At 42.4% G+C, this 14,597-nt stretch overlaps 1 protein-coding gene across 1 annotated transcript in view; it reads right to left on the bottom strand.

The window, feature by feature from the left end:
• The window catches only part of LOC139311893 (alpha-2-macroglobulin-like), an 83,611-nt gene that overhangs the window by 60,780 nt on the left and 8,234 nt on the right, over positions 1-14,597 (bottom strand). Inside the window, exons 4-8 of the mRNA XM_070936412.1 lie at positions 13,357-13,409; positions 11,952-11,972; positions 4,394-4,562; positions 2,543-2,627; positions 1,504-1,627 (exon numbers count right to left, since the gene is read on the bottom strand). Of these exons, the coding sequence (XP_070792513.1) occupies positions 1,504-1,627; positions 2,543-2,627; positions 4,394-4,562; positions 11,952-11,972; positions 13,357-13,409 (452 nt within the window). The remainder of the gene's footprint in view (positions 1-1,503; positions 1,628-2,542; positions 2,628-4,393; positions 4,563-11,951; positions 11,973-13,356; positions 13,410-14,597) is intronic.

The raw sequence follows: 14,597 nt of genomic DNA, 5'->3' as shown, positions 1-14,597 counted from the left end.
TCCAACCCCCTGCTTAAGCACCTGAAGGCAGGACAAGAAGCAATGGATGGAAACTAATCAAGGAGAGAAGCAATCTAGAACTAAGGAGAAATTTCCTGACAGTGAGAACAGTTAACCAGTGTAATGGTTTGCCTTCAAAAGTTGTGGATGCTCCATCACTGGAGGCTTTTAAGAAGAGACTGGACAGTCATTTGTCTGAAATGGCGTAGGGTTTCCTACTTGAGTAGAGGGTTGGATTCCAATTTTACTTTTACTTTTTACTTTTATTTGATTTATATACTGCTCTACTCCCGAAGGACTCAGGGCGGTGAACAGCCAACAATAAAATACATACATACAAAATTTAAAAAGCAGAAATAAAATCGAATTAAATAGTTTGGCCCAGATAGATTAAAAAAAAGCCCAATCAATTTAAAACAAATTAAACTTTGAATATTAAAAATATTAAAAAAAAATAAAAAAAATTATTTAAAAAGAGGGAGAAAGTTAGGCCAGGCCCGCCTGGTGGAATAAAAAGGTCTTAAGAACGCGGCAGAAGGTGCGCAGATCCGGGATCCTCCGTATCTCCGGGGGGAGCTCGTTCCAGATCGTAGGTGCCCCCACAGAGAAGGCTCTCCCCCTATGGGCTGCCAGTCGACATTGTTTGGCGGACGGCACCTGGAGGAGCCCCTCTCTATGAGAGCGTACCGGCCGGTGGGAGGCTATTGGTGGTAGTAGGCGGTCCCGCAAGTATTATTATTATTATCCAACTATTATTCTGTTATTCTGGAACTGTATTTTTAAAGCAGACTCTTGAAAATCTGACTGAGTTTTTCCTTCCCTCCTCCTTATACTGAAGAAAATCAGAGCGGGACAACCTTGAGTTTCTTCCTCACTGTCTCCTCCCTTCCAAGCCTAGATGCTGATTTTAATCCTCTTTCACAGCCTAAAGTCACAATTGTGAAATGGGCAGCCATATAAACTGTATATCACTCAATACATTTTAAATAAATAAATAAGCAAACATGCTGGTGTTTATAGAATGACTGTTGAATTTCTTCTTCAGTGTCATCTCTTTATTCCTCCATACCAGTGTTTCTTCAATTTGAAGATCTTTGGTCCTTGGTGCTCTGTGAGCCTGGTTGCTTTTTTGCAGATGTTTCACTACCAAACTAGGTGATATCATCAGTGCTAGGAGGGCACGGGGTTAAACTAGCAATTCAACCCTGAGCTACAATAATTCTCTTCTATTGGTACTTGAAAATGTGTGGACTTCAATTCCCAGAATTCCCCAGCCAGCATGGTTTAAAATGTGTTGTCTTCAATCACCTGGTGAAGTTGCTGGGAATTCTGGGAGTTGAAGTCCACACAACTTCACGTTGCTGAGGTTGAACAACACTGCACTATGCATTCCCTTTAGTCAAATTTTGTCCCTAATTGTGTGGACTCCATGCAGACTCCAGCGGTTGAGGAATCTTCACAAGCCCTGGTCACAAGGTATCTGCTTCAACTTTTGGGACTCACCTCTCCACTGAATTCTTCACAGATGGCTTTGGACTCTTCCCCATAACATGAGCTTCTGAAGTAGGAATATCTCCGGCAAACCCTAATGCTGACTAAACCAGGAACTGGCTTCCCATAGGTGTACCTGTGATCAGAAACAGCCAGAATATTAGAAAAAAATGAGATGATTGGTCAAGCAGCACTCTGGCTAAGGAGGAAAAGGGTGGGAGGTACAGGTACAGGTAGTCCTCAACTTACGACCACAATTGAGCCCAAAATGTCTGTTGTTAGGTGAGACATTTGTTAAGTGAGTTTTGCCCCACTTTACAACCTTCCTTGCCTCAGTTGTTAAGTGAATCACTGTAGTTGTGAAGTTAGTCACAGGGTTGTTAAGTGAATTTGGCTTCCCCATTGACTTTGCTTGTCAGGAGGTCACAGAAGGGGATTATGTGACCCCAGGGCACTGCAACCGTCATAAATATGAACCGGTTGCCAAGTGTCTGAATTTTGATCACGTGACCCCGGGGATGCCACAAAGGCCATAACTGTGAAAAACGGTCATAAGTCCCTTTTTTCAGTTCTGTGGTAACTTTGAACAGTCACCAAATAAACTGTTGTAACCTGAGGACTGCCTGTATAACAGAAGATATGATAAAGTACCACTCAAAACATGGCTATGTTAATAAAATTTTAAAAAAATATGTAGGAGAATGAAAACATCAGTGGCATTTGTAGAAACTAAAACCATCTATACCCATAAAATGTTAAAACGCGTAGTCCTTCATTTACGACCATAACTGAGCCTGGAATTTTATGTCCTTTTTTTTTATGATGGTCATTAAATGAATTGATTGTCTTCAATGGGCACTTTTTGCTGGAAGCCAGAAATAAATGCTGGTTTCTATCAAATAAACATCCTAATCCATGGTCACATGAGCACAGCTGGCACAGAAGGAGCCAGGAGTAAGGAAATTGCCAATGTGAAGAATGTCTGTCAGAAAAAATAAAGAAATCCTAGCTTGGAATAAGAAAAAAAGAAAGCCAGATCGTTGCCACTTACTTGCCGCAGACGATGGCTTTCATTTCGTTGTCCAGAATTGTTATGGTTGGGGTGGCCTTGACAACAACTTCAAACTTGGGCAACACTATAAGGAAGAATGAAGTACCGGGATAAAGTCAGAATTTTTAAAAAGGAAGAAAAGAAGAAAACCAGAATGTACTATGCTTCATCATTTCGAGCAAAGATGCAGCTTAATTTTGGGATTGTAAAATGTCCAGAGTCATTGATTGAGATGGGCAGCTAAAGAAAAGAAGGAAGGAAGGAAAGAAGGAAGGAAGGAAGGAAGGAAGGAAGGAAGGAAGGAAGGAAGGAAGGAAGGAGTTTCAACAATGAGTTTTGGGAAGGTAGGCAGGCAGGCAGAAAGGCAGGAAGGAAGGAAGGAAGGAAGGAAGGAAGGAAGGAAGGAAGGAAGGAAGGAAGGAAGGAAGGAAATAGTTTCAACAATGAGTTTTGGGAAGGTAGGTAGGTAGGCAGGCAGGCAGGAGGGAAATAGTTTCAACAATGAGTTTTGGGAAGGGAGGAAGGCAGGCAGGCAGGCAGGAGGGAAGAAAGGAAGGAAGGAAGGAAGGAAGGAAGGAAGGAAGGAAGGAAGGAAGGAAGGAAGGAAGGAAAGAAGGCAGGAAGGAAAGAAGGAAGGAAATAGTTTCAACAATGAGTTTTGGGAAGGGAGGAAGGCAGGCAGGCAGGCAGGAGGGAAGGAAGGAAGGCAAGAAGAAAGGAAATAGTTTCAACAATGAGTTTTGGGAAGGGAGGAAGGCAGGCAGGCAGGAAGGAAGGAAGGAGGGAAGGAAGGAAGTCAAGAAGAAAGGAAATAGTTTCAACAATGAGTTTTGGGAAGGGAGGAAGGCAGGCAGGCAGGCAGGCAGGAGGGAAGGAAGGAAGGCAAGAAGAAAGGAAATAGTTTCAACAATGAGTTTTGGGAAGGGAGGAAGGCAGGCAGGCAGGAAGGAAGGAAGGAGGGAAGGAAGTTAGGAAGGAAGGGTGAGAAGAGAAATATATCCATTGGAAAGTTACAGGTAATAAGGCCTAGGAGTAGGCTTGCAGGCCCCACTGAACCAAAGTTTTAAACTAACATAATTGCAAAATGTACCAGACTTATTTCTAATGTGCTGACTTGTGTGCTGCATTTTCTGCAAAGTACGTGGTTTTGAGATATATTTGGAATCAGAACATTGAAACTGTGAGAAATAGGGAACTGAAAGTAGACAACGGATAGAGGTTTGAGATGTACACGGGTGTTTGTAGACAGTGATGGTCAGTAAGAATGTAAGAAAGAACAAGGAAGTGAAACTATGGAATGGGTATGTCAGTAAAAAAAAAAAGGTATAAGAAACGTGGCTGGAGATGAGAATGGTGTCCTTTGCCCGATAGCAGTCCTTGTAGGATTTGCTATGTGTCATTGGACCCCTTTGCAATGGTTTAATAATGTAAGTTGTGGAATTGCATTGCTATGATGGCTGTTCCAAATTGCTCATGAATAAACCTCTGAATCTTAAATTAATATTTATTGCTTGTGGTTTCCACTTTGGATTTTTTAATGGGGTATTTTTACGAAGGAAGGAAGGAAGGAAGGAAGGAAGGAAGGAAGGAAGGAAGGAAGGAAGGAAGGAAGGAGTTTCAACAATGAGTTTTGCTGGCTGGGGAATTCTGGGAGTTGAAGTCCAAAAGTCTTAACTAGCCAAGTTGGGAGACCCCCTGATCTAAATAAACAGCTCAGTTCCCCACTCCTAACTTGTCCATCATTTACAATATGTCTTTCCCCCCAAAATCAGTGCAGTAAAAGATACAACCATTCCATCTCATTTGGGTGTGGACAAAGTGGGTGCTGAGACATTGACTTCATGATCTTACCGTATTCCTCCACCGTGCAGGAATGTTGAACCGTTCTTTCAGAATCCTTCTGAACCACCACTTTGTAGGTGCCTAAGGCGGGCTCGGAAGACAGGGGAAATTCAAGCTGGACCAGACCCCCGTTCAGTTCGACATCTTTCCACTGGAACAACCGGTTTCTCTTGGGATCCTGAAGAAATCCAGAGGAAGCAGGGACACAAAACATAAGGAAGCCATTTTGCTGTTGTTAATTTCAAACAATCTACAACCTGTAACCCTTTCTTAGGTGTTCCTTTTTTCTGCAGCATATTTTGCCCATTTGTGTCAAAGTTAAACGAAGTTTTGTTCAAAGTTAGTTTAATGAAAAGAAGGAGTAGGGGAGACATGATAGCAGTGTTCCAATATTTGAGGGGCTGCCCCAAAGAAGAGGGAGTCAATCTAATCTCCAAAGTGCCTGAAGGCAGGACAAGAAGAAACGGATGGAAACTAATCAAGGAGAGAACCAACCTAGATATAAGGAGAAATTTCCTAACAGAACAATTAAGCACTTGAGAGCAGGATTAGAAGCAACAGAGGGAGACCTATCAAATAGAGATCTAACCTAGAATTAAGGACGATGAAAACAATTGATTAGTGGAACACCTTCAGAAGGTGGTGGAGGTTTTTAAGAAGAGATTGGACAATCATTTGTCTGAAATGGTATAAGGTTTCCTGCTTGGGCAGGGGGTTGGACTAGAAGACCTCCAAGGCCCCAATTCTGTTATCCTATTAATCAAGCTAGAAGGCCCTGTTGCCTTGGAGTGAAGCTTGGTCAAACTCAAAAACACTGCACTGGCAAAGGACTGGATCTGATGACCTCCAAGATCCCTTCAATTTCTATGGTTCTCCTTCTGAATATAAATGTATGTGTGCATGTATTCACTTAAAGTGGAATACTCCTCGTATCTTAAAACTGATGGCAGGAACAGCTGACCCCAGAACAAATAAGGTAAATCAGATTTTCCCTCTCTGATGCCCTTCCAATATTCTGGACTACAAGACTCATCATCCCCAATTAGTGCACCTCACAGTCATGGATAGCTAAGGATGGCAGGATGGTAGAACGTGATAGTCCCAAAGGTGCTTTTTCAGGAGGCAACTAGACTTTCTTGTGGTTTTTTTTTTTTTTTTTGAAGACGTTTTGCTTCTCATCCAAGAAGCTTCTTCAGCTCTGACAGGATAGTGGGGAATGGAAGGATTTATATTCCTTGCAAACAACTGGCCATTTGCATCCTTTTAGAGCAGGGCTGTCAAACTTGCAGCCCGTGGGCCGGGTGTGTCACGTGCTAGCCACACCCACGCACAGTTTAGTGAAGGGGAAAAAAGTCCCAATAAGTCACATGACGCTACTGTGACGACGTGAGTTTGACATCCCTGTTTTATAGGGTCACTGAAACACTTAGAGGTTTATCTGTGTGTTGTGGTCCGCCAGCAGCCTGCGGAGCTGGCAGCAGAGTCAGCCAGCGATGAAGCTGAGGAAGAACATGGGCCAGTCCTGGAGGCTGGGGAAGGCCCGGATGAGAGCTCTGCGTCGGAGGCAGAGATGGGGCCAGGGCCATCAGGGAGTGATGTGTGGACTTTGGAGCTTCCAGAGGCTGACAGTAGAGAGGCAGAGAAACAGGAGGATCCTGTTCCTAGGGCATATATAAGAAGAGCTGCCAGAAGACAGGAGCAGCTAAAGCAGAGAGGACGACACAGGAGTAAGGCCAAGAAACGATTGGCCCCTCCCATAAGGTTTAAAAGACCAGCAACAAGAGCCGTTGGCCTCTTTGCCGGAAAACAACCGTTGAGAGAATTGCTTCTTGTTTGGCTGTAGTTATTTCTTCTGTTCCTGAACTGTTGCCAAGAAAAGCCTTTGGCAGTTTGCCTAATTATCCCAAGGTCAGAGATAAACTGAAGACTGGTGTTTTGAGGACTTTGCTTTCATTTAATTTTGAATACGCTGAGAATGAGTTAATTCTCAGCTGTTTTAATAAAATCTGTTTGTTTTTTGGAACTGTTTTGCATTGAATATCAACTGCGTGGGCCTGGGTCACAACACTGTGTCCTCAGGGTCACCTGAGTAGCGCTCCTGGTTCGTGTAGTCTGCAATTTTCCCTCTAGAAATCCATTCCTACTCCCACACCATTCAAAGGATGTTCATCCCAAATTGTATAGCTAAAAGTCTGCAGAGATTCTCAGTCATCCAGGCCATGGTTGTCTCAAAGGGGCTCTTTCAGGAGGAAACTGGACTTTTTTGTTTTTTCTCTTTGAAGATGTTTCGTTTCTCATCCAAGAAAATTATTTAATTTGATTTTATTCTACTTTTAAATTTTGTATGTATGTGTTTTATTGTTTGGCTGTGCACCGCCCTGAGTCCTTTGGGAGTAGGGCGGTATAGAAATAAAATAAAATAAAATAAATAAATAAATAAAAGAAGCTCCCCACTATCCTGTCAGAGCTGAAGAAGCTTCTTAGATGAGAAGCAAAAGGTTTTTAAAAGAAAAAAAAAGAAAGTCCAGTTGCCTCCTGAAAAAGCACCGTTGGGACAACCATGACCTGGATGACTGAGAATGTCTACAGCAGTGGTTCTTAACCTGTGGGTCGCGACCCCTTTGGGGGTCAAATGACCCTTTCACAGGGGTCTCCTAAGACCATCGGAAAACACATATACCCGCGTTTTCAGCTTGGGAACAGCTGTCTTGCCAGGGAACGGGCCGGTAACTGGTTATCCTCCAGTAAGAGGCGCGCCGGCCCTCTTGGAAAAAGGAGGAGGGCGCGAACATGCGCAGTGCCGGTTGCATGTGCACATGCGCAGTGTGAGGCACATGCATATTAGGAGCATGCGCAAATGGTGGCGCCCATTGCATTATGGGCGCTGGCACGCGAGCGCTCACACGCTCGGACTTTTGGCACACATTTTATGGTTGGGGGGGGGTCACCACAACATGAGGAACTGTATTAAAGGGTCTCGGCCTTAGGAAGGTTGAGAACCACTGCTCTACAGAATGACAGCGATAGGCATCAGCAGGTTGGGTGAGGGTCAGTGGTGGGTTTCAAATTTTTTTACTACTGGTTCTGTGGGTGGCATAGGCTTGGTGGGTGTGGTTTGGTGGGCCTGGCAAGGGAAGGAATAGTGTAAAATCTCCATTCCATCCCCACTCCAGGGAAAGGTTACTGCAAAATCCCTATTTCCTTCCGATCAACTGGGACTTGGGAGGCAGAGAATAGATGGGGGCGGGGCCATCAGAATTTTTACTACCGGTTCTCAGAACTACTCAAAATGTCTGCTACTGGCTCTCCAGTACTCGTCCGAACCTGCTGAAACCCACCTCTGGAGAGGGTGAGATATCACATGTAATGCTAGTTCGATTCTGAAAAGCATTTAAAAGATTTTCTCACAAGGGCTTTAATTATTGGCTTATTCTCAGTTTAGCTTGCTGATTGTGCTTGGTTTTTCCCCCCCTTTTTTTCCCTTTTTAAAATGCAAATTTTAATTCGTTCTTAATTTATTGGGGGGTTTTAAATCTGTCGTCGGCCAAATTGTTTAATTCGGTTTTTATCCAGTTTTAAATTTTGTATTTCTGTGTTTTTATCCTGTGGCTGTTCACCGCCCTGAGTCCTTCAGGAGTAGGGCGGTATACAAATCAAATAAACTAAACTAAACTAAACTACAAATGAGACAGCCCCCTAACACTAGGGATGAAAGGTTATGCATCTCTTTCTCAAAGAATGAATGAATCAGAACAACCTTTTCATTCATCTTTATAATCAGCTTCTAATAGCCACCAGAATTAACAGAATTAACATTCCTTTGAAATAATACAAAAAGTTTTGTAACCCATTTACCAAAAAAAAAAAAAAAAAACAGTTAAAGGTGATGATTAAAGCAAACTCAACTTTGTCTCCTTTGCAGTGATGGGCAACTATATGGCCCCTTTAAGACCGGTGGACTTCAACTCCCAGAATTCCTGAGCCAACTATGGCTCAGGAAAGGCTGGCTCAGGAATTCTGGGAGTTGAAGTCCACCAGTCTTAAAGGGGCCATAGTTGCCCACCACTGCCTTTGTGAATAAGCAAGCATCCAAATTTCCAAATTCTAGTGATTTGGCTACTTCTAACAGTTGCGAGATCAGTATAGAAATTCCATAAGTGGATATTAAAGATCCATGCTCCAATAAAAGAAAAGGAAAACTTTTTTCCCCTTAAAAAAAAAAAGAAGGGAAAAAAAACCCCCCTTGACCTATTTTGCATCATCACTTCTAAATCTTGTCTATGCCCCAAATGTTAAATTTGGCCTATAGGCCATCAATATTCAGGACTTCGTGAAAGAGAATTTACTGCCGAGTGACTCTGTTCAGTGTTGCCTCTACGGTTAATATTTAATGTCATTTTGCTTTTCTGTTTGTTCTTGGCATCAAAAATCTCTTTGCTCAAGATAGTCCATAGATAAGTTATCTGAGGTACTTGCAGCCAGTTAAAATAGGGCATGCCTGGTGCAGCAGACAGCAGCAAATCAAATATTGCAGAAATCATTTCAAATAATCTAGTCAATGAAAAACTGACTAAACGATTTTGTAACTAGCCTAAAATCTCATTTCTGTGAGCCAATGCCCACATTTTGCTATGACATATAATTAATCTGGCTTGGCTGAGTTTCTACAATCTTAAATATTTTTCATCTTCTTTCTACAGCCTTGGCCATTTTCAAAATTCAAATTACAATTACAATAACTGTACATTATTATATAATGAATAGTCTCTGAATTGTATGCCTGACAAACCTATTACATCCCATGATGTAAAAAAGACGTTGAGACTCTAGAAAGAGTGCAGAGAAGAGCAGCAAAGATGATTAGGGGGCTGGAGGCTAAAACATATAAAGAACGGTTGGTGGGATTAGATATGTCTAATTTAATGATAAGAAGGATCACATGACTCCGGGACACCGCAACTGTCATAAATATGAGAGTTGCTAAGTGTCTGAATTTTGATCATGTGACCATAGGGATGCCGCAATTGTCGTAAGTGCGAAAAACGATCATAAGTCACGGTTTCCAATGTCGTAACTTTGAACAGTCACTAAATGAACTGTTCTAAGTCGAGGTCTACCTGTATTTGATAAAATTTGAAGGTTGACTTATCCATGAGTACGTGTGGATGCTTTATTTATTTATATTTCACATTTAGGAACTGCCCATCTCCCTCAAATGGTCATATGTGTAAAAAAGTCATAAGTCACTTTGTGAATGGTTGTCGAATGAATTGTTCTAAGTTGAAGACTCCTTCTAGGAGATAATGTGAACCAGTGAAGTTGTGTTTAAAATATAAAACTAGAAATGGGGAGACTCTGAGTTCTAGTCAGCCCAGGAGGGAGGCAATGGCAACCTTGCCAAGAAAACTGCCAGATTTGTACAGTCCAAGAATCGGACATGACTGAATAAAAGAAAAAGAGATTGTCTCCTTCAGAATCCTAGAGCCTTTTGGTTCCTCAGAATGCGTAAGCCACGGGTGAGGAACGACGGCCCTTTTGCGACTTGTGGACTTCGACTCCCAGAATTCCTGAGCTCAGGAATTCTGGGAGTTGAAGTCCACAAGTCATAAAGGGGCCATCGTTCCCCATCTCTGGCATAAGCGAATCTTCTCCAGATTTCCTTCTTCCTGAACAGAAGGAAGAGTTCAGGAAAATGGAAATGTAGTGCCCCTGGACAATATGCAATTTGGGGAGCCTGTTGCAAGAGGTTCAAGGCCTTGGTGGCTTGAAGATTGCAATAAAACAAAGATGAACTTTGAGCAGGGATGGGAAACTAGGGCCCTGTGGACCGAGCATGGCTTACTCAGGAATTCTGGGAATTGAAGTCCACAGGTCATGAAGAGGCCATAGTTGCCCATATCCTGGCCTTTGAGCATAGTTCCCCCAAGTTAATGAGTGACATCTCTTTCAAAAATGAAAAGTCTCATAAGAGCCGCTAATAGACCTGGTTGATTTTAGGGGGATTCAGCCACTTGTGCTCCCTCGTTTTCCTATAGAATTCCTATAGAATACATCTGTCAAAGGCGCTTCTCCCTCAATATAGTTTAGAAACTCAGATGGAATATGAAAACAAGAGTCCCTTCCCATCAGTTATGATTAACAGAGGGAGCTGATGGGATTCTTAGGAGGATTTCCCAAGTAATTTAAGCCAGCAGAATACAGAATATAGAATACCAGAGTCGGAAGGGGTCTTGGTGGCCTTCCTCTTCCAGGAAGAGGAAGAGAAGAGAAGAGAAGAGAAGAGAAGGGAAGGGAAGGGAAGGGAAGGGAAGGGAAGGGAAGGGAAGGGAAGGGAAGGGAAGAGAAGAGAAGAGAAGAGAAGAGAAGAGAAGAGAAGAGAAGAGAAGAGAAGAGAAGAGAAGAGAAGAGAAGAGAAGAGAAGAGAAGAGAAGAGAAGAGAAGAGACCTTGGAGGTCTTTTAGTAAAATACCCACTCAGGCAGGAAACCCTGTACCATTTCAGACAAATGGTTGTCCAATGTCTTTTTAAAAGCCTCCAGTGTTGGAGCATTTACAACTTCTAGAGGCAAGTTGTTCCACTGGTTAATTGTTTAACTATCAAGAAATTTCTAGGTTGTTTCTCTCCTTGATTAGTTTCCATCCATTGCTACTTGCTCTGCCTTCAGGTGCTTTGGAGGATAGATTGACCCTCTCTTCTTTGTGGCCTCTCCAATATTGGAAGACTGCTATCGTGTCAGGAGGTTAGATCTCTCTTTGATAAGCTTTCCTCTGTCACTTCTTATCCTGCTCTCAGGTGCTTTGAAGAATTCTGCATGCTTTCATTTTAATCCTGCACCAAATTGCTTGCCTTTTTTTTCTTCCCCTTAGGGTGCAAGGCAATCAGAGACATTGATCTGAAGGCTAAATAAGAAGTTTCCCAACCGTAGCAACTTTAAGATGTGTAGTCTTCAACCTCCAGAATTCCTCCACATTGGGGAATTCTGGGAGTTAGAGTCCATGCGTATTAAAGTTGCCAAGTTTGGGAAACTCCTGGACAGGAATCTAATTGCTGCTTATATATAAGAGTCATGGTGGCATAGTGGTTAGAATGCAGTATTGCAGGCTAATTCTGCCGACTGCCAGCAGTTCAATCCTGACCAGCTCAAGGTTGACTCAGCCTTCCATCCTTCCGAGATTGGTAAAATGAGGACCCAGATTGTTGGAGACAATATGCTGACTCTATAAACTGCTTAGAGAGGGCTGTTAAAGTACTATGCAGCAGTATATAAATCTAACGGCTATTATTATTGCTATGTATACTACTAGAGCTGTATGGGGGTGTATAAAGAGGGTTATCCTCATTTTATTTCTCCTCTTACAACACAGTGAGAGTTTATTCATTTTTGCAAATAAAGCATAGGAAAAGGGGGCGGGGCTTCATTTGTACAGACGTGGGTGTCATCATGACCTTGATGACCCCGCCGGAGTGATAAGGGAGTTCAGGTCATTGGAAAAGTGACCTGGCTGGAGGGTCCTGTTATTGATTAATCTGTTAACAAATTACGTGAGAAGAAGACTTCGTTACTTACCTCGATGTAGATCAAGGGGACCTGTGGAAGCAAACACATTTAAAACAAAATCAGAAACAGGAATGAATTGGAGCGGAATTTTTCAACCTGGCCACACTTTAGGGAATCACGACGCTGATTTGCATATCAGTGAGGTTCAAGCAGAGTGAACTTCAACTCCCAGAATTCCCCAGCCAGCATGGCCATGGCTAAGCATTCTGGGAATTGAAGTCCACAAGGTATGGAAACACTGAGTTAGAGCTTGCTTGAAGACAAATCTTGGTCCCTTCCTTTATTTCTCTGTGACATGTTCTCACACCACCAAGGAGGATGTGTCCATGGCTACTAAGCAGGTCTTGGGGACAGACATCCGAGGTCCATAAAGGACAATGTGTGGATCCTTTCTCTCCCCAACCACAAATGGGTGCATCCAGGGACACAATCTCATCCCCCGTACATTTGGAAATATCTGAAGAAATATCGGTTATCTAGACATGCTCCATGAGGACCATCCATAATAGGAGGTCTCCTTTGGAACCTGCAAGAAAGGGGCTTTCGTCTTCAAACAGGTTGCTCTGCCTGCATTCACAGGATGGGCGGGGATCAGAAAAGTCAAAGTTGTGTAGCTATGATTGCGCATGTCAGCTTTGGAAGCCAATGATGGTTGGAGAGCGCAGCGGACGTACTGCCCTTTTTACGTGCATCATTGTCACACATGAAAAGGAACGAGGCTTCAATCACCCAGTCACAATTCTGGGAGTTGAAGTCCACAAGTCATAAAGGGGCCATCATTCCTCATGCTCTTGCTCAGGATTTCTGAAGTCCACAGGTCCCAGGGCCATAGTTCCTTACCCCTAATCTAAATGGAAGTGCCCTCAAATCTGCTACTTTTCAAAATTCCAAGATTATAATCCTAGAATAGAATAGAGTTTGAAAGTCGTGGGAAACGTAGTCCCAGATCATCTGGAAGGAATCAAAGTAGAGGAGGCTGAGTTAGACCATATCTACCGTGTTTCCCCCAAAATAAGACCGGGTCATATATTAATTTTTGCTCCAAGATACATTATGGCTTATTTTTCGGTTAGGTCTAAACGCCTCTTTCTGCTGATGATTTTAACTGGGGCTTATTTTTGAGGTACGGCTTTTATTACAAGCATCCTGAAAAATCATGCTATGGCTTATTTTCCAATTGGATCTTATTTTCGGGGAAACAGGCTACCACAAGTTGCCCCAAATGATTCAAAGACCTAGTTTCATTGGAGATACCCTTCCTTGGATTCTACTTCCGAGGCCCCACTGGATAAACAGGAACTTTAACACAGAGATTGCCGATTAACAAAGGGAAGTGCCTCCATTTACATAATCCCCAAATATTATTATGAACTGAACAACATTCTTGAAAAATTTGCTGCATGGTGGAACCTACCTTCCGGTTTACTGGAAGGAATTCCTCATTCAGAGAGACAACACGAAACAGAACTGAGAAAGCAAGAAGAAAACCATTTTAAGAGGGATATGAGTTCTTCAGCATTGAAGACATTTCTTAGATGAGAAGAGAAAGGCTTTCAAAAGGAAAAAAAACAAGAAAGCCAGCTGCCTTTTGTAAAAAGCACCTTTGCGACAACCATGATTTGGATGATTGGGAATCTCCATAGACATAAAAAGTATTATATTGAATCATGCTATGTTTTTATGCCACTCTTCCTCTACAAGACAGAGGTTTTCTCAAATCCACTATTTTGCAACCTGCCAGCCAGAATTGTTCAAAATTCTGCAGCACAATTACTCTCATCTTCTGAGATGGAAAACTTCCAGAGCTCTTGTGTAAGTCCTAACGTAAATGATATAGTTGTGAGCTGCCCAGAGTCATTTAGCGTTGGGCAACATACAACTTTAATAAATTATTATATTATATTATCTAAGCATCTACTTCTGTCCTACTATAGCAGCACCATTGAGAGTGTCCTGACATACCACATTCTTGCATGGTATGGGAGCAGCTCTGTAGCGGACAAAAATGCTCTACAGAGAATCATTAAAACTGCCCAGAATATCATCAGACTCCAGCTACCAGCCCTGGACGACATCTTCGAATGCAACTTCGCTGTTTGAGGAAGTTGCATAACATTCTCAGAGACTCTTCACATCCTGCTTACAATCTTTTTGGACTGTTGCCAAGACTGTATCTTCTTCTGGCAGAAGATACAGAACAATTAAAACTCGGACCACATGTTTTCTAAATTGTTTTTAACCCAGAGCTATAATTGACTCAACAATGAACTAAAGAGCCACCATCAGTGAGCTGTTGGACAGCATTGCTTGGTCTGTTGTGTGGATGTTTGGGTGGTTTAGGGGTGGGGAATTTGTGGTGGGTGGGAGTGTGTTTGGAGATTGTTATGTGTGTTGGACCTGATCTTTGGGTGAATTTCATTGTATGGGTATACTGTGTATACATGTACAATGACAATAAAGTTATTATTATTATTTATTTCCAGATTCAGGGGAAAAATAACGAGGAAAATGTTTTGCATTACTGCCGCATGAATTGTGTGTTTTTTAAACCATGAATCCTGCTTAACATTATTTTAGTGATTAAAAGTCCACAATCCCCCCAAAAAATCAACTGTTGATCAAAGGCAGCATTTTTCAACTTTAGCAGCTTTCAAT

Source organism: Pituophis catenifer, unplaced genomic scaffold (assembly GCF_029215685.1).
Source record: "Pituophis catenifer annectens isolate HBS135680 unplaced genomic scaffold, rPitCat1.0.hap2 SCAF_2, whole genome shotgun sequence".
In the NCBI taxonomy this organism is placed as follows: domain Eukaryota; kingdom Metazoa; phylum Chordata; class Lepidosauria; order Squamata; family Colubridae; genus Pituophis; species Pituophis catenifer.
Note: the sequence above shows the minus strand (reverse complement) of the source record. Positions and strands in the feature narration are given on the sequence as shown.